This window comes from Nuphar pumila, chromosome 7 (genome assembly GCF_984573655.1).
Source record: "Nuphar pumila chromosome 7, dmNupPumi1.hap1.1, whole genome shotgun sequence".
NCBI lineage: Eukaryota > Viridiplantae > Streptophyta > Magnoliopsida > Nymphaeales > Nymphaeaceae > Nuphar > Nuphar pumila.
Window position 1 is genome coordinate 105173261 of NC_143255.1, and position 20406 is coordinate 105193666.

The window sequence follows — 20406 nt, forward strand, 5'->3', positions numbered from 1 at the left end:
GCCTCCCGCAATGGTTCTATATCCTGCATGAGGCCAACTGAGTTGAAAGAGCTGCACAGACAACTGAATGAGATGTTGGATGCAAGCATTGTTCGTCCATCGAAAGCCCCATTTGGCACCCCAATCTTATTTCAGATAAAGCATGATGGCTCTAAGCGATTATGCGTGGATTATCGTGCTTTGAACAATGTCACAGTGAAGAATAAGTATCCCTTGCCATTAATGGCGGACTTGTTCGATCAACTAGGCAACACCAATATCTTTTTCAAGTTAGATATGCGATCGGGTTACTGTCAGGTGTGTATTGCAGATGGTGATGAACTGAAAACAACTTGCGTCACCAACTATGGTGCTTACTAATTCTTAATAATACCATTCAGGTTGACGAATGCCTCAACCACGTTCACAACTTTAATGAACCAGATCTTCTACTCTTACTTAGACAAGTTCGTAGTAGTTTACCTGGATGATATCATGATCTATAACAACAATATGGAGGAACATGTCAGGCACTTCCAAACAATGTTTCAGGTATTGAAGGAGAATGACCTCTGTGGCAAACAAGAGAAGTGTCTCTTCGGGCAGAAGGAAATCAGCTTCCTTGACTACGTTGTGGGGTGTGGTGTGTTGCGTATAGATGGGCAAAAGATAAGGGTCATCCAGGAATGGGTTTCGCCAAACAAAGTCCCATAGTTGCGGTCATTACTTGGTTTGACAAACTACTATCGATGTTTTATCGAAAGCTATTTCCTCATTGTTATGCCCTTCACAGATTTGTTGAAGAAGAATTAGGTATGACTCTGGATATGAGCATGCCAAGATACCTTCGACGACTTGAAGAAAGCCTTAGTGAGAGAGATAGTGTTGCGACTGCCTGATCACTCAAAACCCTTTAAGGTTCACATTGATGCCTTAGACTTTGCCACTAGTGGAGTTATTATGCAGGAGGATCACCCGATTGCATATAAGAGTCGTAAGCTAAAGGATGCAGAGAGACATTATACTGCGCATGAACGTTATATGGCGCATGAACCTTCTGAAGTGCATTTGGAGGGTGCATTGTTGGGCTACATCTGTGAAGGTATGCGCAGAATTCGACAATACAACACCTTGTTTCTCTGGTGCAGGCAGAGAAAACTCAACGATTTTGGCTATAGGATGGCCTCCTCATGATAAAAAGAAGACGTGTCTTCATGTCATAGTGGGGAAGCCTCCACCGAGAATTGCTTAAGGAGTGCCATGATATACTATGAGCCAGGCATCCTGGTAAAAAACGGACCTTAGCACTTCTTGAGCGCGGCTACTATTGGCCGCAGATAAAGGGCAATATTGAGGGATATGTGCGAACATGTCTCATCTGCCAACAAGATAAAGGGATAAACCAGAAGGCTGTCGGTCTCCTTGAGTCTACCAATTCTAGAACGTCCTTGGGATAACATCTCTATTGACTTCATTATTAGTCTACCAAAGGTAGAGGGCCTCAGTTCTGTCCTGGTTGTGGTGGATCATTTCTCAAAGTATGTCACCTTCATCCCAGCTTCTAAGGAGTGCCATGTAGAGAATACTACAAAGGTTTTTGTAAAGTATGTGGTGAAGCACTAGGGCATTTTAAAGAGCATTGTAAGTGATCGCGATGCTCGCTTCATGGAAAAGTTCTGGCGTGAAGTATTTTAGCTACTTGGCTCTGATTTGCTATTTTCAACAAGCTTTTATCCTCAGACAGATGGGCAAACAGAGCACATCAACGAGATACTTGAGTAGTACCTTAGGCACTTTGTTAGTATCAATTAGAAAAATTGGGCGAAGCTCCTTGACGTGGCAAAATTCTGTTATAATCTGCAGAAGAGCGAGTCTTCAGGCCATAACTCATTTGAGATAGCCAGAGGGCATCAGTCACTCATCCAACATACTCTTGCCACACAAGAAAAGGGAAGGCCATCATTTGCCTATCAGTTTGTTCACGACTGGCACAAGTAGGATGAGTTGGCGAAAACATTCCTATACAAGGCGGTAAAGAGAATGAAGAACTGGGCAGACAAGCATCGTTGGCCTGTTGAGTTCCAAGTTGGGACCAAGTGTTAGTGAAGTTATATCCAGGTTGCACAAACATCTTCTGCGGGCGGCACCGCAGACTGTTTAGAAAGTATGAAGGACCCTTCACGATCACAAAGAAGGTGGGCAAGATGGCATACAAGCTGAAGTTGCTCCCAGACTTCAAGGTGCACCCGGTGTTCTCCGTGTGCAACCTAAAGCAGTTCTATCCAGACGATGGAGATCCGAAATGTAGCGTGCCACAACGCGCTCTCATCATGCAGAGGGTCCTGACAACACAACAAGCCAAAAAATACCTCAAGTCAGATCCTTCACCACAAGGTCAACTACTTGGGCGAAGCAAAAAAGTACTTAGTGCAGTGAAAGGAAACAACAAAACCTACGTGGGAGCCAACTTTTCGGATGAACAACCGCTACCCGGCTGAAGTCAGGGCTTACTATAAAATAGATGGCACCAATGACGATGCATGATTTGAAGGAGGAAGCATGTTCCCTTGTGACTTACATTGTAAAGTTGCTTTTAAAGTCTGTTTTACTTTTGTTGAGTCTGATGTAAACTGCCCGGTTCAGGTAAATCAATACCCCAAAGGAGCAACCCGTATACTTGAACTGTAATAGCCTGCAAACAAAATTGTGAATGAATCAAATGCATTGAGCTTTCTTTTATTCATTCTCGTTGTGATTGCAATTCTTCTTCCTCTATTCTCTCTTGCTTTCTGATTACAAGCTTCCGCGACTGGCAAGCGAGCTAACAAGTAGGTTTGCGATGATAAGGAATGATCGTTGTGCCGCGCTGGCCTATTGAAGAAAATAAGCCTGTGACACCATTGACACTTAACAAAAAAGTGCTCTCTCTCTCTCATCATCATCAACACATCAGTATTCCCATGAGTGCTCCACTTGTCAGCTAGTACATGTCACCTTGCATTGGGACTTACAGGTTCAAAACCCCATGGTATAGTTGTATATCTGGTAAGGGTCTGCCTAACCCCAGATTGCCTGTAGGGGGTCTGCCTAACCTCAGCTTGCCCTAAAAACAAAAATTATTGAAAAATTAAACCCGTCTGCATCCTCTTACCTGTAAGAAGAACCGATCATCACTCGTGTATAATAAAGAAATTGGTTCTTCTTAAATCCATAGTATGGACAACCTTGTTTTGCAAATGAGACTACACAGATTTGTTCAACACGATTCATTTGCTAGGAATGAGCTATTGCATTGTGTTTTTTAATAAAATATTGATTTTATGAGTTTTTCAATTTATAAAAATTTTAAACCGAAGATTTTTTATGCCTTATATAAAAATCTGCTCACATATTGAAAATTAAATGATTCAAAAGGCATTTCTTACTAAACAAATGACTATACCAGCAAGGTAAGATTTTGAAAAAAATAAAAATAAAAATAAAAATTTAAAACCATCTACACTCTTCTAGGTAAGGGTGTCAACAGGTCAGGTTTGGTTCAGACCCAGGTAAAACCAGACTTAGACCCATTTTTCGAGTATCCTATAGGGTCCAGACCTGGGTCTAATGGGATCCACTATAAGAAAAACCATACTCTGACCTGATATGAACTGCATGAACCAGACCTAGACCATACCCAGTAAAACTATTTTTTTTATTATTTTTGTTTTGAAAAATTATGGGTCTTAATCGAAACTTGGGTCGAGTCCGGGTCTGGTATAAAATTTCTCAAACTATATATGAGTCCATGTATTATTAATTGGACCTTCGGGTTTGGACCCCGAGTCTTAATCGGGTCTTATTGTTATCACCATACCCAGATCCTATAGGGTTTGGTTTGAGTCGGATTCGATTAAACCCGACCCATTGACACCCTACTTCTAGGTAGAGTAACCAATTACTCATGTATATACTTTTAAAATAAAAATATATATAAGATAACCAAGTTGGAGGTTTTTAAATTTTTTTTAATAATATATTTGTTTATTTCGTTGATTACTCCAGCCAGAAAAAGAAAGAAGCATGCGTCGTACGGAGAACAAATATGCCAAATCAATCGTGACCGCGTATCATGCCATCAAGGTAATCGGTAGGGCAGGTGATGATTGTGCCATTATAGTGGGTCCCGTTCACAATGAATGGTCGGCGATGGATGCAATGGACGGCAAAGATGCGCGGAAAAGACCTTCGATCGGTGATTCGTCGTACGACGGGTTCGTGCTCGTGCTGCCCAACGCGCCTCCCTCGTGGGTGGCACGCGCGACGAGCCATAAAAGCGACGGAAATGATAGACAGCATCGTTGGATTTTCTCTTTCTCCGGTTCCGTTTCCGCTGCAGCGAAGGGCAGAACAGAAGACTACGGTTGGGGGGTGGGGGATCCGTTTCCCCCTTTTGTGGTGAATTCTGCGAGTGGACAGGAATTAGGGATTCGATCGCTTGTGCCCGTCGATTCAGGAGTTCCATCAATCTTGGTCCCCCTCGAGTCATCTGCAGCAGCCGACATCAATCCCGTCGGATACGAGGTTAGCCCTCTCTCTCTCTCTCTGTGGGATCGAACGCTTGCGGTGTTCTAATGTGAATTGGGAGCGTGTTGTGTTGTTTCTTTTGGGGAATTGGGTCGAGATGATGTGCATTCGCGAATTGTGTTGTTAATATGGAATTTACGCGAAATGTGAGTGTTTATTATTTTTGTTTTTGTTTAAGGCTAATTTAGGGTTCTTTATCGTTATTGTTTAGGGAGTGGGTGGTTTTAGCTTTAGTTCAGGTGAACTCCAGACCTCCGTGCGCAAAATTGCTATTAGATTCTCTGTTTCCCCCTCGATTCTTTTACTTTTTTCAAGATGGTGCATGCAAAATTGCTGCAATAGAATTGCTCCAATCTTTGGATTAAGCGGGTAGTTCGTTTGTGTCATACTGTTATTCGAGTATTTGATGTTTGTGGTGTAATCATCATGTGTGAGCAGCTACAACGTTGTTTAAATGTTCTGTAATTATCAAATAATATGTAGGCGGCCGTTGAGATGGACTGGCTATGTGATGGTAGAACTTAAGATTAAGATGGGTTTTTGTTGTTTTTATTCGGATAGGCATGTGTTTGAGAAATGAGACTGAATTCTGTAGATTTGTAAAAGATATGTGGTTTTAATTGAGAAAATTAACCCTGGTCTGAATCGATAATTGCGCTGTAGGCAGTGTTTGGAATTTTGAATGCAACCGCCTACACAGAGAAGGATAAATTTGATATTATGCTCTTTACATTGATTCAATTTCTCGATTTGTTCCATGTATCCAAATAAACTAATGCCTCTTCAGATAACCCTTACCGTGTTTTTTTCCCTTTTAGCTTTTTATGCCTCTAGAAAAATTCTAGTGATAGTAGTTTTAATGAAGATAGTTTAAGCAATCAGCTGAAGTTATATTATATGAAATGTTTGTCTTTTCTTTATGTCCCTTTTGGTGGAAACTGTACATATTGAGGTATATCATATACCAAACTGAAAGTTGTTTGTTGAGCTGGATACTGAAATGGTGTTCCAAACTGAGCTGCCCATACCACCAACCTGGCTCTTTCATGGAAGTGGATTAGATTCAAGCCTTGAGTAACTATAAAATACCATTTCTTCACGCCACTCCATCCCTTGCTGAGAGTAAATTGGGTTCATCGCAAGGTGCCCAAATCAATGATCAGCTCTGAAAGAGTTGGAAATTAAACATAGTTATAGCATGGTCGACATGATAAGTGAAAGTACACAATATCTGCAAACTAAATGAAATGATGTCTTTGTTTCTTACTCTTTTTTTAGTGCTACTGCTAAACTTCCATTGGTGTACTCGTTCCTGAATCCTGATTTATATTTAAAATGTTTTCTTCAGTCTTGGTAGTAGCAGCCACAGAAATAACATCAGTAATAGTAGCATCTCTTAGGTTTTCTTTGCTGGCTGTTTATCTGTGAGTCTTGATGGTGGTTGTTTTTCTGGCAGTATTTCTTGGATGTCTCCACTTGCTGTTTCCCTCTGGATGTTTATTGGTCTCCTCTTTTCTCCTAATGTCATCAACATGTATCACATCATTCCTTTGTAGTAATGTTGTTTCTATGCCTCTGAATCAAGCATAGACAACCTCAAGCCACTCTATTAATCTCTTTGTTGGTGCTACAGCAAAACTTCCATTGGTATTTTCGTTCATGATTTAGTTACTGTACTAATATCTACTTTTAGTATTTCAGAAGGTGGTAGTATTCGCAGCAGCAGCAGCAGTAATTAGACTTCTTGAGTAAAAAAAAAATACAGATTACTAGAAGTTGATATCAAAAGACGTTCCAGCTGTCGACCCATGAACTTCTGTTTCTTTTGATATGACTTGCTTTATAATGAATTAAGGATGTTAATTCTTGTTAGACTGTTGGACTTCGATTTTGATAAAGGTTTCTCTTTTTGGACCCGAAACATACGGAAAAAAAACAAGGGAAACAAAAAGGCTTGCAGTTAACTTTTTAACCTTCTTGTGTATGATGGTGTAAATGTCTAGGTCATTTTTAGATAATAGAAGTAGGGGTGTGAACAGGTCCGGTTTGGTTCAGACCAATGTGGAACCAGACCCAAACCTGACTTGAGATGTGGTACCAGGTTTGGATCCAAGTCTAATCGGACCCACCATAAGAGAAACCATACCCAGATCTTATAAGGATTGCATGAACCAAACCTGGTAATATAGTATTTTTTATCATTTTTACATTGAAAAATTGCCGATCTTAATCGGAACTCGGGTCTGGTATGAAATTTCACAAACCATATCTGGCTCCATATATTAATCGGACCCTTCAGGTCTGACCTGGATTCTAATCGGGCCTTCTTATTTATCACCAAACCCCGACCCTATAGGGTTTGGTACGGGTCAGATCCGGGTCAAACCACATTAAGGAACCTCAAACATTATGCTTTCATTCGTCTTGCAGAGTCTCCTTCCTGGCCGCCTTTAGAGTTTTATCTTCTTACCTGTCATGAATTTTAGTTCTGTATGTTCTTTCTTGGGGTTTCCATGGTCTGCTTACTGGTGTTTGCAAAATTTTGGCATTTCCTGACATGTTTATATTCATAACCATTTTTGAATTTTTAGTTTATTTTAACTGTGCGTCCTCCTGTAGGTACAGTTACATGATGGAAACAGAAGTGAAGGACTCGGTTTCAAAAAGAAAAGTGCAAAAAGCAGATCGTGAGAAACTGAGGAGGGATCGTCTCAACGAGCAGTTTACTGAGTTGGGAAAAGCTTTAGGTACGCGCTGTGAAATTTTCACGCTCGAGGAATTGGTGTTCATTTAACTTTTTTTCATTTAGTAGTTTGCGCTTTATTCACTGCTATTAGTTCTTGCATTATTACCTTTGTAGCTTATATTTTTCTTGGCCCTCAGAACAAGATATCAATTCTATTTCAGTGGCAGCAGATGTCCAATTGAGTGATTTGGGGGTTTTAATCCTTGGAGCATTTTGTCCCAAAATAACTTGCAAATAATATTTTCTGCCAAAGCACTCTGAATTTTCTTTTTAGTTATTTATTGCCATTTTGCACGTTCTTTTTTCTTTTGATAAGAGAAAAAAACTACTTTTTATTGAAAAGCATGGATGCATTTGTCGGGGACAACCAGCTCAACAATCCATCTTAGGAAATTAGTTATCCCTGAACTTGCTAGGCCATTTTGATACGAGATTGCTCTCTCTCTCTCTCTCTCTCTCTCTCTCTCTGCTTCCATGGCATTTCTTCAGTATGCAGATCTTGGGCTCCCTCGTTCTTTTCTTGTGAAAATTACATACAGATGATCATTGGCGTTCCATCTTTTCTAGTGGTTGGTTGGTTCAAATAGCAAGTTGCTCGTCCTTTTTACCAACGGGGCACAGTTTGTCTCGTAGGAGCAGCTAGTGCACGTCACCTTGTGTTGGGACGTTGCAGGTTCAAAACCCAATGGTATAGTTGTATAACTGGGTAGGGGTCTGCCTAACTCCAGCTTGCCTTTCAAAAAAAAAAAAGTTGCTCGTCCTTTAGGTTAAGTGATTTATTTATTCTGCATTAACGGATAAGGTCCTGATAAATATGAGATGGTTGATTAAATGTATTGAAGCGATAGATCTGAAAAACCTAGAAGTAAAAGGACTGGGTCACTTTAGGTAACAGTTGCAATTTGAAGAACGTAAAACAAAAGAGGAAAATCTTTGTTTACGTCTTCGTATTTAAAAGTTTATTTTTTATTTTTCCTGTCATCTAGCTATCCCTATTATTTAAATCATTATTCCCGAAGCCTTGATGTTCATCTGTCCATGTTTGGCTTCATACTTGCTGCTTTCGTCTGTGCACCTTCAGGTGTTGAGTGGTTTCTGTTATGCTTGCTGTTATTTTCTCTTCTATTCATTGAAAATGTTACATAACTTAGTGACAGTGGGAGTATTTTCATTTGGATGTTAGACCCTGATCGGCCCAAAAATGACAAGGCAACCATACTTATTGATGCCATCCAAATACTTAAGGACTTGACTGCTCAAGTAAACAGATTAAAAACAGAGTATGCTTCTCTCTCAGAAGAATCACGCGAGGTCAGTGTTGTTACCCTCTCATGATTTACTTTGCTTTCACTTCTCTCACATGCTATGGATTTTGGCCTTTGTTCTCAAGCAGTTGGATCAGGAGAAGAACGAGCTCAGAGAAGAGAAGTCTGCCCTGAAAACTGATGTTGATGATCTCCAAGTTCAGTACCAACAGAGTCTCAGAGTCATGTATCCATGGGGCACCATGGACCCATCAATTGTGATGGGAGGTCCTTTTCCTTACCCGGTGCCCGTTCCTGTTCCTTCCAGACCGATTTCTCTGCATCCTTCACTTCAGCCATTTCCATTCAGAAATCAGAACCCTGGGGCTGTTTCTAATCCGTACCCAGTTTTCCCATCATATTCCCCTTCTGTGAATTCCCATGTGGATCATCCCTTAGCTCAGCATTCCTCTAGTCTATATCCACAACCGCAATCCACTAATAGATCTCAAATTCCAACTAAGAAAGAATCTAGAAGCAAGTCTTTTGATCATCAGCTTGGAAGTAATCGTGAGAGAAGCTGTGCTTCGAACGATGTAGCAACTGATCTGGAGCTTAAGACTCCAGGATCTGCACTGCCTTCTTGCTGTGAACCTGGCTCTAAACAGGTGAGTGTCGCTGATTTTATGAATTCGTTTTGTGCATATAGTGCAGATTGGTAGTTAAAGGCCTGCTGATCTGAGTTGGTATTCATTGACATGTTCAACTTTGGTTGACGACATGTCTGAGTTGGTGGGTGTCCGGTCCTGGTCCTATGCCATATTTGGGCTTGATGTTGAACCCATCTTGTATGAGAATTCTTGGGGTTTAGGATTTTAACATGGATGCTATATAAAGAAAGCAGAAATTGTTATTGCAGGAAAAGCCGTCAGAGGGAAAGAAAGGAAAGAGATGCTTGTCACCAAGGAAAGGAATAGGTGTTGCAGGGAGTTGTTCAAGCAAGTGTTCACCATCCTACTCAGCACAAGATGGTTCCTCCAACAATGTGGGAGATGGGTCGGTTGCTGATGACTAAACAATAACATGTAGTGTTAATCCACTTGTTATTGGATTTGTTGAATGTACTAATGAAAATTACTGGATTCTAGTTTACCACAAATCAGCATGTTTTACCTTCATTCATTAATGCAGATTCAATCACCCCCAATGTAGCAAGTGAGTTTTTGGCTGGTTGCCCCTGGAATGAATCACTGTTTTCAGCATCCTTGTGCCAATTTTCCGGAATTATCTTCATTTTATAGTACTACAATAAGCTCCAGGCTTCACTAAAACAAATATTCATTGCCTTGTAAGCTGATAAGGATTCTAGACAAGCAGATAAATTGATTTAGGCAGACAAAATTTCTTTTCAAAGCTTAAAACATATAGAAAACACCAAGAAATTCCTAAGGCTTGCTTATTTTGTCAGACATTACAAGTGGGAGTGTCTCCATTTCCTTTTCCCTATCACCAGCTTTGGTTGTCCCAGATATCTCCCCTGATCCTTGGGACATCTTATGTCTCACATAACCGTAGAAGGTGCATCCCAGGAGTGTTACTGCACAACCCATCATGTTCAATGCTGAGATGGGATTCTGAAATATAAGCCATGAAACCAGGATCGCCACTGCCACCTGCATCAGCATCAGTAGGATAACAAACTTGACCATCAGTTATTGTGTGAGAACAAAGGCTTTAAAATTTCGGTTCTTGGGTAGACAGAGAACAGTCACCTTCAGGTTTCCAGCAACATTAAAAGTTACTGCTGTGGTGGAATGGATTACAAAGAAGATAGAAAAGTTGAGACAGAAAGCAAAGATGCCTGAGCTGAACAATATCAGGAGCGATGGTCCCAGTGATTCATGCGTTTGTAGCCAGTGCAGGACTCCAAGGCCTTCTAATAAAAGGGCAGGCACTGCCAATATCACGGTGGCAAAGGGTGCCATGTAGAATACTGTGTTTATGCTGCAGAAATAAATAAAGAGAGAATAATGAGCTTCATCTTGCAGGTTTATTTTGAGAAGATAGGTAGTGAAAGAGAGTGTGAAAAAAGGTGGTCTTACCTATCAAATTTGTAACCATGAAGTAAGGATTCTGCAAGGATGGTCTTTGTTGATGTAGCAAGACAGCCAAATAATGCAGCACAGAATCCAAATATGTTGAAGCTTAATTCTGTGACAGACGTAAGAAGAATTCCTCCTACAATAGGCACTAAAGAACTCCATATCCGCCAGTCAAATGATTTCCCCCATACCAGCCACTGCAAAAACACTTCATTCACATACTTCCATCAGGGCAATATTTCAGTAGGTGCAAACTGTTTATACTGTAACGGGAATTCCAATATAAAGGTTCAGAATCAACCTGTTGTGGCAGGAGTGAATGACTTGATTGTTTGCATAAAGGAAACTGGGATATATCGAAGGCTCACATTTCCCAAAACAATATTTATACAGAAAACAAATGACATTGGAAATATCCGTCTCCAACGATCTTCTGGATCAACCTCAATCAGTGGCTTTAGCTTAAACACTTTAATCACAAGGAAGGCTCCCAGAGCAGAACATATGAAATGGACACATGACACAGATAACGGAAATTTGAAGTCCAATTTCTGCAAATCAGTATATATCAAATTCCTCATGTAAATACAATTGCAACAGTATAACCAAGTAATAACAAAATGAGATAAATTAGACTAACATTGCTAGTGTATAAAATCTTAAAGCTTCAAGAAATGCAACTTTTAGAGACATATTTGTCAATGGCTACAAATCATATCCAAATTAATCAAACAAAATGGTTTTGATGGTAGTGACTACCTTGTCTTTATAGAGTTGGAATGTTTTTAATATTATACTCTTGTTTAGATAGTTATTAGACAATTTTTAGCACATTGAGGCAGCTTAGGCAATATGCTCACTTCCCATCTATGTCACATGGATACGGCTCCGGATACGAAGATACGGACATTCTTATGAACTTTTTTTTTTCAATATGACATAGCATATAAGAGGACATGATAGGGGGCCAAAATGGTATATCCATGTGACATAGCTTCCCATTGAAATTCAGAGGCTGTGTCTTGTTATATAAAAGCATAAAAAAGCGCAATGAACATCCTAGAGGAACAAAGGGGATTCTTTAATCATGGCATTGGAAATATTAGATAAAATATTAGAGTTGAAAGATGAATTCTGCGGTGACATCTCTTGGGGTCTACCCCCTAAATGCAATTGTTTAAAGATTGAAAAAATCAAGAATTCTAATGCACTTCCCAGGATTGGAGTAACTGATCAAGGAAAGGAATACTATATTTATAGTATTCATTTGGAGGATCTAGCATTCTGAGATGTCTTTTGGGCTACTTACACACAACCCGTTTTCCTTCATGTCACTATGTTGGACCATATTGAGTTAGACATCAAATTACATCTTTCTTTTGTTTTTAATTTTAATTTTAATGACATATGTAGGGACCTCTGTGACAAATATCATGAGATTTATAAAAATCTAGAGATAATATTGCGAGACATTGCTTGAAAGTTTAAAACGGCAATTTCTTGCGAGATTTTCAAAGCGTGACAAATATCGCAAGATTTACATTTTCAACAGATATTTATTGTGAAAACCCCTGAGATTTTTATTTTTAAATGTATTTTATTTATGTTTTCTTATAATTTTTTTTTTAATTTATTTTTTATTGCTGAGATTTTGCCAAAAAAATGTGAGATTTATGAAATTTTTAAAAATCTCCCAAGTTTTTGACTGCCGATATTTTGCCGTTTTCAACTTTTGTCACTATGGTGGGACTAATAGACAACTTTATTTGCTGTTTCCAAACACACCACATGGAAGCACACAATAATATAGGTTCATTTGATGTTAAACAATCTATGGTTTGAATTGATCTAACATTCAATTCATCAAGGATTAATGGATCTAACAACAATCAGTCTCATCTATCTGTCTATGTAGAGACCCACACATGCCTATTAACACTTTTTTTTTTCTCTTTGATAATGCCCTAGAACACTTGAAAAAACATGCTTAGAATGGGGTCTACTTAATCTAACTGAAATCAGCTTTGAGTGAACGGGCTTGCAGGTGCAAGGCTATTGAGTCATTCAGAGAAGTCTCATGTCATTGAGGACAAGAGACAGTAGTCATTACACAGCTGAAAACAAAACCGTACTCAGTTCAAGCAACAGCCAGAGAGTACTGATTAAAACTTCTTTGAGCTTTCTGTTACTAGATCACCTTATGCGGATCACTACTGTTGCAATTTGACAAAACTATCAACACAGCCAAGAGTTTTAAACTTTTGCTAAAGCAATCCTTTAAGTTGGGAAAATCAACAAAATAATCACAAATCAGTAACAAGAAAAAACAAATGAAGGTTTGGAATCAAGAATCATGAGAGTTAAGATATCAGCCTGTTATTTGAAGAAACATGATAATCTAAGTTTGGATAAATATTCTATCAACATAACTCAAAGAACAGTAAATCGAATAAGATGAATATATGAGTTTCTCATGAAAAGTACATATTATGGAGAAAAGAACTTTCCTACAAAAGAGCCCTGATCTAATCCTGAAACCAATATTGTTTATGAAAAAGTTTCCTATATATATATATATATATATATATATAAGAGAGAGAGAGAGAGAGAGAGAGAGAGAGAGAGAGAGCTAATGTGTGAATCGTGATTTTCATGGATTTTTTGTTATTGTCTCTTGAATCTAACCGTACAGATGTGATCTACATGCTTGGTTTTATAAGAACCCACTCTTGAATCATCTGATTTTGATGCATAAACAAGATTTTTGAAGGCTTTAAAATCAATGACTCATAATCTTCATAAATATTCAAGCATTCAAAAATCACACTTTTTCATTGAAAATACACTATCCAATGGTTGATTCCTTGCAAATTCACCATGCCAAGCACATCCACATGGTTGGATTTGCAAAAAAAGTGTTGGAAATGCCCATATTTCTAGTGACTATATATATATATAAAGTAAGATCCTTCTAAATATCTCAAACTGATAAACTAATGCAACAATGAATAACTAAACAGGTCCTTAAGTGGACAGAGCAAGCCTAGGCTTGCGACGGTTGCATGAACCACTTTAGCTCAACTTTGAGTTTGGCACAACCTATCACTGACAATGTTGCTCATGTGAAACCGAAGCCATTTCTAGATTGCTCTCCTGACCGATGTGAGTGAACACAAATCACACTAGGCGGCCAACCCACACCTAGAACTGACCAAGTGCCCTGCCTTCCCTAGATTCTGCTCGTTCTCTTCTCTTGTCATCCCAAAGAATAGCAAGTTTAGCTCTCGGCTGCAACCAAGAACACATCAAATTATGACCCTGAACTGCTACCGTTCCTTCAAGTTCATAAACCCATACGAACTGAAAGTTCTAGATTCTGAATACTTGGACTTGAATTTACTAGTGGGGATCATGGGCCTGATTTAATCCATATCAAATCCTTTGCTCATGCACGGGACCCGGCTATACATGCACCAAATCATAATAGGACGCCTGGCTATTTGAGCGTCTGAAATGATCTCTTCACCCTGAGCTCATAATTTGAGAAGTGACGCCTGTTGTTGTGTATGCCTATATTTCACCGACAAAAAGTTTGTGTTCTGAATAGAGAATTGCTAGCAAGCATGACCTACCAACAAGTGATATGCAGTAACATCAACCATTATCTGGCTAAACTGAGATAGGGTGGGGAATATGTAGGAGAGGGATGAGAACCTTCGAAAGTGGCAATTTTAAACAAGAAGTTGCTATAACATGCATAAGGAATTAGATTCCTATTAACGTAACTAGAAAGACCATGCTGCTAAGCCAAAGAGTAGTAGTTCCAATCTGCAAATACATAACAGATTTGAAACCATACAACGTATTTATCCAATAATGACAAGACAACCACAAGAAATCAAAGGGTTCAGCAATCCAATCCAACCAAATAAACACATCAACGAAGAGATTCCTCACAAGGACACACAAAAAGAAAAAAAAAGATTCTTGAGAATAATAAATGAACCAACACCCCAATGCAATCCTTGAATTTCCATCTTTTTTTTTTCTTTCCGTTCTTGAATCAATACATTGCGTCATATAAAAAAGGATCAACAATTTTAAATGACCCCTCATTATTGCTGCACCTTTCAACAATCACACTTCACACATGACCGCCTCCAAAATTCAACACCCCATCACCCCAAACCTCCATTTCTCAACGCATCTAGTTCGCATGCAATCACCAACATCACATTTCCCGACTAATTCCTCACAACCAATACCAAAACAACCTAATAAACCAAAACCAAAACCAAAACGGAAAGAGGGGGAAAAAACAACAACTTGGTGGGTGGTACCTGAAAGATCCACTTGTTCATGATAATAACGGTGACGTTGAACGCCCACCACTGCAAAATCGTGAGAATGGCTCTGAAGACGCCCCAATACCCACTTTCCATCCCTCTCCCCAAACGAATGCTCGTCTACCAAGAGTGGGGAGAGAGAAAAGGAGAATGGATCACTTCCTCTTCACCACCCCACCTTCATCCGATTCGAAGCAACAGCAATGCCCACCATCCGATAACACGAGATCGACAGCGGCGAGTTGATATCCTTGCAGATCCGGCAGCGTGGTAGAGCAGGGGTCGCGTGCAAGGCTCAGACGGCGTAACGAGAGGGCGAAACGGTCCGAGCGTTTCCTTTCCAGTTTTCTCCTTCCCCCTCCTCGCGGAAAACGCAGCAAGATCTCGAGCGCTAATGACGGAAATGCACATGAGATCCATGGAGTCGAACGAGAAATAGGATCGCTCTTCCTTGTCGTGGGACAAGCTCAGGGTATGTCACATGGACACCATACATGACACGTGATACGTTATTTTTTTGTGCAGCTTTTGATCAGGCATGAGCGTATAAGAGGACACGATACGGGCAGAATTTGAGGTGTCCCTTCGATGCAGATCCAGAGTACCGAGTATCCTGACAAGTGACAACTTCTCCTCAGCTTTTCTTGCTTGGAAAATTGATATATCTTGGTTCTTCGATGGTTTGAAAGATAAAGTCCCTACGTCTATCTGCTGCCACCTGTGACATGTTTTTTCTTTCTAAATCTCCTCCTGTTCATGTTTATTAATCCAACTTTAAAACCTTGATGAAGAATTTTCGCAGTTTTCAATTGATTGAAGTAACGAAAAGAATCTGAAAAACAGTGACGATTTTTAAAACATTTAATTACCCTTAAAGAGATTAAGTGATTATTTTAAAGAAAAACAAACAAAAAAATACAGATTGGCTTTTTTTAATCCCCGAAAGTAGCATTCAATTAATTGAAATGGTTAAAGCACTTTATAAAATAATGATAATTTTTGAAAAATTATCTAGTTACTTTTAGAGCATGTTTGGAAGCTAAAAGATGTAGGAAAAGTGATGCAAAATGAAAAAATTGTAAGGATTTTCTGACCCTTTCGAATGAGAGACTTTTTAGTGGAAAAGATTTTTTCTAAAAAGTACACTTTTTGATAGAAAACATTCCTCCATAATAAGGTGAAGGAATGTTTCCTTAACAATGAAATTTTAGTTTTACACTCCCCACCACCCATCTCACAACATCTCACCATCACCACCATTTTAAGAAAATCTAAGAATCAACGTATGTATTTATTAGATCCAACGTATGTATTTTAGTAAACAAATAACAAAAACTACATACTAAATTAAGCAAAAAGACCTTCCACTATAATTTTTGAATTATTTAAAATTGAGGAGATGAAGACACACAAACACTTCCCTTTCTTTTTTTGGAAAACTTGGAAACATGCCATGTGGGATTTGATTTTTCGGTTTCTCATCTCATGGGCGTCATCCCTTGCCCACAAACCTTTGCGCTGCAAGGACAGTGATCATAAGTATGGCAGGCAGAACGAGGGCGACTAGGTCTATGATCCTGGTGGCGGTTTTTTCATATAAATATAAAAAAGTGTCACTAATTATCCCATTAATACTTTAATTAGGTTCAAAATGTGAATCATGGCAAGGTTCTGGCTGTTGCATGATTCACGCTCTCCCCTAATGCTTGGAGCTTTTTTGGAGAATTGGGTTGGTTTCATGAAAAGTTTAGGAAACAATGTTGGCAACAGTTTAAACATATTTTATTTTCATCATAACAAATTTACAAAACATTAAAATCTCAACAGATTTAACTATATATTTTGAAAGGCAAGCTGGAGTTACTTATACCCACCAGTTATTATTCAACATACCACTGGGGTTTGAACCTGCAACGTCCCACAACAAGGAGACCTGCACTGACAGCTCCTACCAACCACACGGAGCCTCAGTTGGTACAGATACTTTTATTCTATTGTCTACAAAGGCTCCACTCATCACTTGGTAGGGGTGACTTGTAAGTGTCCTATTACCCACAAGGGCGTCACTCATCTGGTAAAGGCCTTGTAAATGTCACCAAGTTGATGGGACATCACAAGTTCAAAACCCACAGAAACATTCTTTGCCTTGAGACCAAAACTGAGTGTACTTTTCAGTGGATAAGTGCAGTCAGAAATGAGAGTTTTCTCTTGACATAGCAAAGCAAAAGTTCATTTCTTTCATGTCTTTTGGGCATTGCTTGTCGTTCTTTTAATTTAATTTATAGTTTTTAAATTTATAGTCTTTCACTAAAACCTCGCAAAATTTCCTTTGCCTGGAAAATCCTCTTCACAAGATTGGTGACTATGACATAAGCTTGGTACCACGAAGCTGATGAATTCATTTTCTAATGGGTTAAGATGGAGTACTCAACTTTTATAGATTCAACTCTTGTTGGATCAAGATTTACTTGAAAAATAACCTGCCCCAGTTCGATCCTTGCCGAGTCAAGTGTTAGAGGGGCATATCCATTCGATTAAATGGATCAGCTCAGTTGGATCCAAACCCTACATGATTGATCTTTAAGTACAACATCGTATCTCGATAAGGAGATGGTCCTAACCCTTTTTTCGATAGGTCCTGTTTGTTATGACCTTTTGAAAACCATACTTTTAAGTAGTTTTTGCTCGATTTGTAGGGTAAGATGTGTTCATCATTGTTTACTGATTAGGAAACATGAATTTGATTAAGATTGTTTATGCTTGGATGTATATTTTAAAGAGGTAAAAAAGTTAATGGTTGATATTCTGCTAAAATTTGATGATCAAATATTTACATTTGACATCAAATCAACTTGAAAGAAAACTTGATTTTTAATAAATAAGCATTGATAAACACATCTAATCTAATGGTTCAGATCGAGCAAAAAATAGTTTCCAAGTATGATTTTGAGAGGGTTTTAACGGGACCCAAGGAAAAAAAGGGTAAGACCATCCTCTTATCTCATATCCCAAGAACTCTACCAATCTAACTCTAAATCAGTTATCTTTTTTTTTTTTTGAAATTTATGACAAGGAACTCTCTTCAAGAACCGGGTCATTTAATGGGCTCTCTCCTACCAGGTAAACCCTGGGTAGGGTCCATAACCACCCTGCCTTACGTGACTCTAAATCAGTTCTAACTAAGGGTAACATTGGATCCATTAAAAACAGAATTTGGCAGCCAACTTTTTACATATAAAAAGTACAAACAGATTAGCATTGATCCGAACACGAACATCCAGCCAACAACAGGCACCAATTTGAATCCGATCCAAACGTACATGTACACACACATACCAATTACACAGACCATTTGTCTTGGGGGTTAGAGTGAGTCAGGATCAGGTGCCATCACATGGCACACCTTGAAGTGTGCCGCTACACCTGATGCCCTCCATCTTTGGCTGACAGTCTGTCAATTGTGGGGCCCAAAAGTAGATGGAGAGCAGTCAGGTGCAGAGGCACACTCAAAGTGTGCCATGTGATGGCACTTGATCCTGGGTGGGTTAGAGCTCACTTCCCAAAAGTGAGAACCAAGTCCATACCAACTTCAGTGTAACCATGAAAGAGCCGTTTTGAATGTCACAGAGCCAAATGATTCATTGCAATACCTTAACTGCGTCCATGGAAATCCCCTCATGTTTTTCGGGGTAATTGGGTGCACATAGGGCTGTCAACGGGTCGGGCTTAGTTCGGACCCAGGTGGAATCAGTCTTGGCCCTGATTTTAGAGTATGGTATTGGGTCTGGATCTGAGTCTAATCGGACTCGATAAGAACTACATGAACTAGACCCAGGCCATACCCGGTAAAATAATTTTTTTTTTATCATTTTTACATTGAAAAATTGTGGGTCTTAATCGAAACTTGGGTCGGGCCTGGGTATGGTATAAAATTTCACAAACAATACCCAGATCCATGTATTAGTTGGACATTCGGGTCTAGACCCGAGTCTTAATAGGTTTTTCTTATTTATCACCATGCCTGGACCCTATAGGTTTTGGTACGGATTGGGTCCAGGTAAACCCAACCTATTGACACCCCTACGGTTCACAGATAGAGGTGGGCAACGGGCTGGGTGGCCCGACGGGCCAAGCCGACCCAGCCCACCATGGGCCAGGTTTGGGCCAAGGTTTTAGGCCCGGGCTCGTTAAGTACCAGGTTGAAAGCCGGCCCGGCCAGTTATATACGTCGGCCGACTCGCAGGCTACTGGAATGACGGCATGGGAAGTTGGAAACTTGTCAATTATTATAGTTTACAAATATATTTGGGCCTGCCCGTTTCACATTGGCCCGTTGGGCCAATGAAGCCATAGGCTTCTCTTCAAACCCGAGTCAGTTAATAACCAAGCCAAATCCTGACCGGTTAGTAAACGGGCCAGGCTGAACTTAAAGCCCCGCAGTCCGAGCTCTAAACGGGTCCGGGCCGACGCCCACCCCTGTTGCACAGAGAATCCCCTTAAGATTTTCTTTTTTATCTTTTTATTCATGAAAGAATTTTGGGGATATGGCTTGTGTTTGTGAGGATAATAGGAACAATGTTAGCGGTCAATGTTTTCCCAAAATTTTCTGGATATAGCTTTTGTTTGTGAGGATAATAGGAACAATGTTAGAGGTCAATGTTTTCCCAAAATTTTTCAGGATGTACCTTTTGTCAGCATTCAAAAGGGAATATTTCCATGGTCATACGGGAAGGCTGAATACTACCAAAAAAAACCTTGTCTTCGTTTAATTAATGTGACTTATAAATGCAAATCGTACAATCTGTTAAATAAAACAATGTTCAGAATAAAATATAATTACATCCACTCTAGGGATGGTAGTGGACCGGGGGAAAGCGGGGCCCCGCCCCGTTTGGACCGGGGATGAAGGGTATGAAATGGGGATGGAGGCGGGAAATCCATCCCCGTCCGGGGGTGGAGGCGGGGACGGACGTGCACTTTTACCCGCCCCGCCCCGTCCCCGCCACGATCCCCGCCTCATCCCCGCCCCAACCACTTTTCCCCACAATATCCCCGCCCCGCCCCGCCTCATCCCCGTTTGAACCGAGGATGGAGGACATGAAACAGGGATGAAGGCGGGGGTGGAGGATAAAATCCATCCCCGCCAGGGATGGAGGCGGGGGTGGAGGATAAAATCTTGAGGCGGGATGGGGGTGGAGACCTTGTTCCCCGCCCCGCCCCACCCCACTGCCATCCACTCTTCTAAATTAAATTTTCAGAGCCCATTCTCTCTCTCTCTCTCACACACACGCGCGCATGACACACAAACAAAAGGAAAATTTTTATAGGTAATTTTTTTTCACACGCGTACAAACAAAAGGAAATTTTGTATAGGTGAATTTTTTCATATGAGAACTTCTCACAAGTAAATTTATCTTTTCATG

General features: G+C 39.9%; 2 protein-coding genes across 2 annotated transcripts; one reads left to right on the forward strand and one right to left on the reverse strand.

Annotated features, from left to right (window-relative positions):
* Positions 1-4374: 4374 nt before the first annotated feature.
* On the forward strand, positions 4375-9742 carry LOC149832759 (transcription factor bHLH121-like). Its single transcript, XM_090014695.1, has 5 exons — positions 4375-4542; positions 7165-7292; positions 8475-8602; positions 8685-9203; positions 9455-9742. The coding sequence occupies exons 2-5, from the start codon at positions 7175-7177 to the stop codon at positions 9608-9610; spliced, it is 921 nt and encodes a 306-aa protein (XP_089870821.1). The 5' UTR covers positions 4375-4542; positions 7165-7174; the 3' UTR covers positions 9611-9742.
* A 114-nt stretch (positions 9743-9856) lies between these two features.
* Positions 9857-15393, reverse strand: LOC149832760 (UDP-galactose transporter 1-like). Its single transcript, XM_090014694.1, has 5 exons — positions 14978-15393; positions 10939-11188; positions 10638-10845; positions 10308-10539; positions 9857-10208 (listed from the first exon to the last, which is right to left on the reverse strand). The coding sequence occupies exons 1-5, from the start codon at positions 15077-15079 to the stop codon at positions 9981-9983; spliced, it is 1020 nt and encodes a 339-aa protein (XP_089870820.1). The 5' UTR covers positions 15080-15393; the 3' UTR covers positions 9857-9980.
* Between the last annotated feature and the right edge of the window lie 5013 nt (positions 15394-20406).

Bases quoted from the DNA above. Each gene is read 5' to 3' on its own strand.
- LOC149832759 (XM_090014695.1), top strand. From the start codon at position 7,175: ATGATGGAAACAGAAGTGAAGGACTCGGTTTCAAAAAGAAAAGTGCAA. The intron at 8,603-8,684 runs GTCAGTGTTGTT...GTTCTCAAGCAG, and splicing joins TCTCAGAAGAATCACGCGAG to TTGGATCAGGAGAAGAACGA. The intron at 9,204-9,454 runs GTGAGTGTCGCT...TTGTTATTGCAG, and splicing joins GTGAACCTGGCTCTAAACAG to GAAAAGCCGTCAGAGGGAAA.
- LOC149832760 (XM_090014694.1), bottom strand. From the start codon at position 15,079: ATGGAAAGTGGGTATTGGGGCGTCTTCAGAGCCATTCTCACGATTTTG. The intron at 11,189-14,977 runs GTACCACCCACC...ACTGATTTGCAG, and splicing joins TGAACAAGTGGATCTTTCAG to AAATTGGACTTCAAATTTCC. The intron at 10,209-10,307 runs GTGACTGTTCTC...ATGCTGATGCAG, and splicing joins ATGTTGCTGGAAACCTGAAG to GTGGCAGTGGCGATCCTGGT.